Source organism: Eimeria mitis, genomic scaffold (assembly GCF_000499745.2).
Source record: "Eimeria mitis Houghton genomic scaffold, Emh_scaff2581, whole genome shotgun sequence".
In the NCBI taxonomy this organism is placed as follows: Eukaryota; Apicomplexa; class Conoidasida; order Eucoccidiorida; family Eimeriidae; genus Eimeria; species Eimeria mitis.
This window is the reverse complement of record NW_013570923.1, coordinates 1-372: the sequence shown is the minus strand read 5'-3', so window position 1 is coordinate 372 and position 372 is coordinate 1. Positions and strand designations below refer to the sequence as shown.

Genomic DNA, 372 nt, shown 5'->3' with positions numbered 1-372 from the left:
TCTTTCTCTCCCTCTTTCTCTTTCTCTGTCTGCTTCTCTTTCTTCTTTGTCTCTTTCTCTGTCTCCTTCTCTGTCTCTTCTTTCTCTGTCTCCCTCTCTGTCTCCTCTTTCTCTTTCTTTGTCTTTTTCTCTGTCTCCTTCTCTATCTCTTCTGTATCTTTCTCTTTCTCTATCTCTTTCTTTTTCTCTATATCTGTCTCCTTCTCTATCTCTTTCTCTTTCTCTGTCTTTGTCTCTTTCTCTCTCTCTTTCTCTTTCTCTGTCTCCTTCTCTTTCTCTATCATCATTTATATTTTTATTTTTATTTTTATTTTTATTTTTATTTATTTCTTCTTCCCTAGGAGACAGGCTGGGGGGCTCCGCCCCCCCTGG

General features: G+C 38.4%; 1 protein-coding gene across 1 annotated transcript in view; it reads right to left on the bottom strand.

Moving 5' to 3' along the window:
- The window catches only part of EMH_0055850 (uncharacterized protein), a gene marked incomplete at both ends in the record, with an annotated part of 711 nt that extends 424 nt beyond the window's left edge, over window positions 1–287 (bottom strand). The window contains one exon of the mRNA XM_013497281.1: window positions 4–287. Within this exon, the coding sequence (XP_013352735.1) occupies window positions 4–287 (284 nt within the window). The remainder of the gene's footprint in view (window positions 1–3) is intronic.
- Between the last annotated feature and the right edge of the window lie 85 nt (window positions 288–372).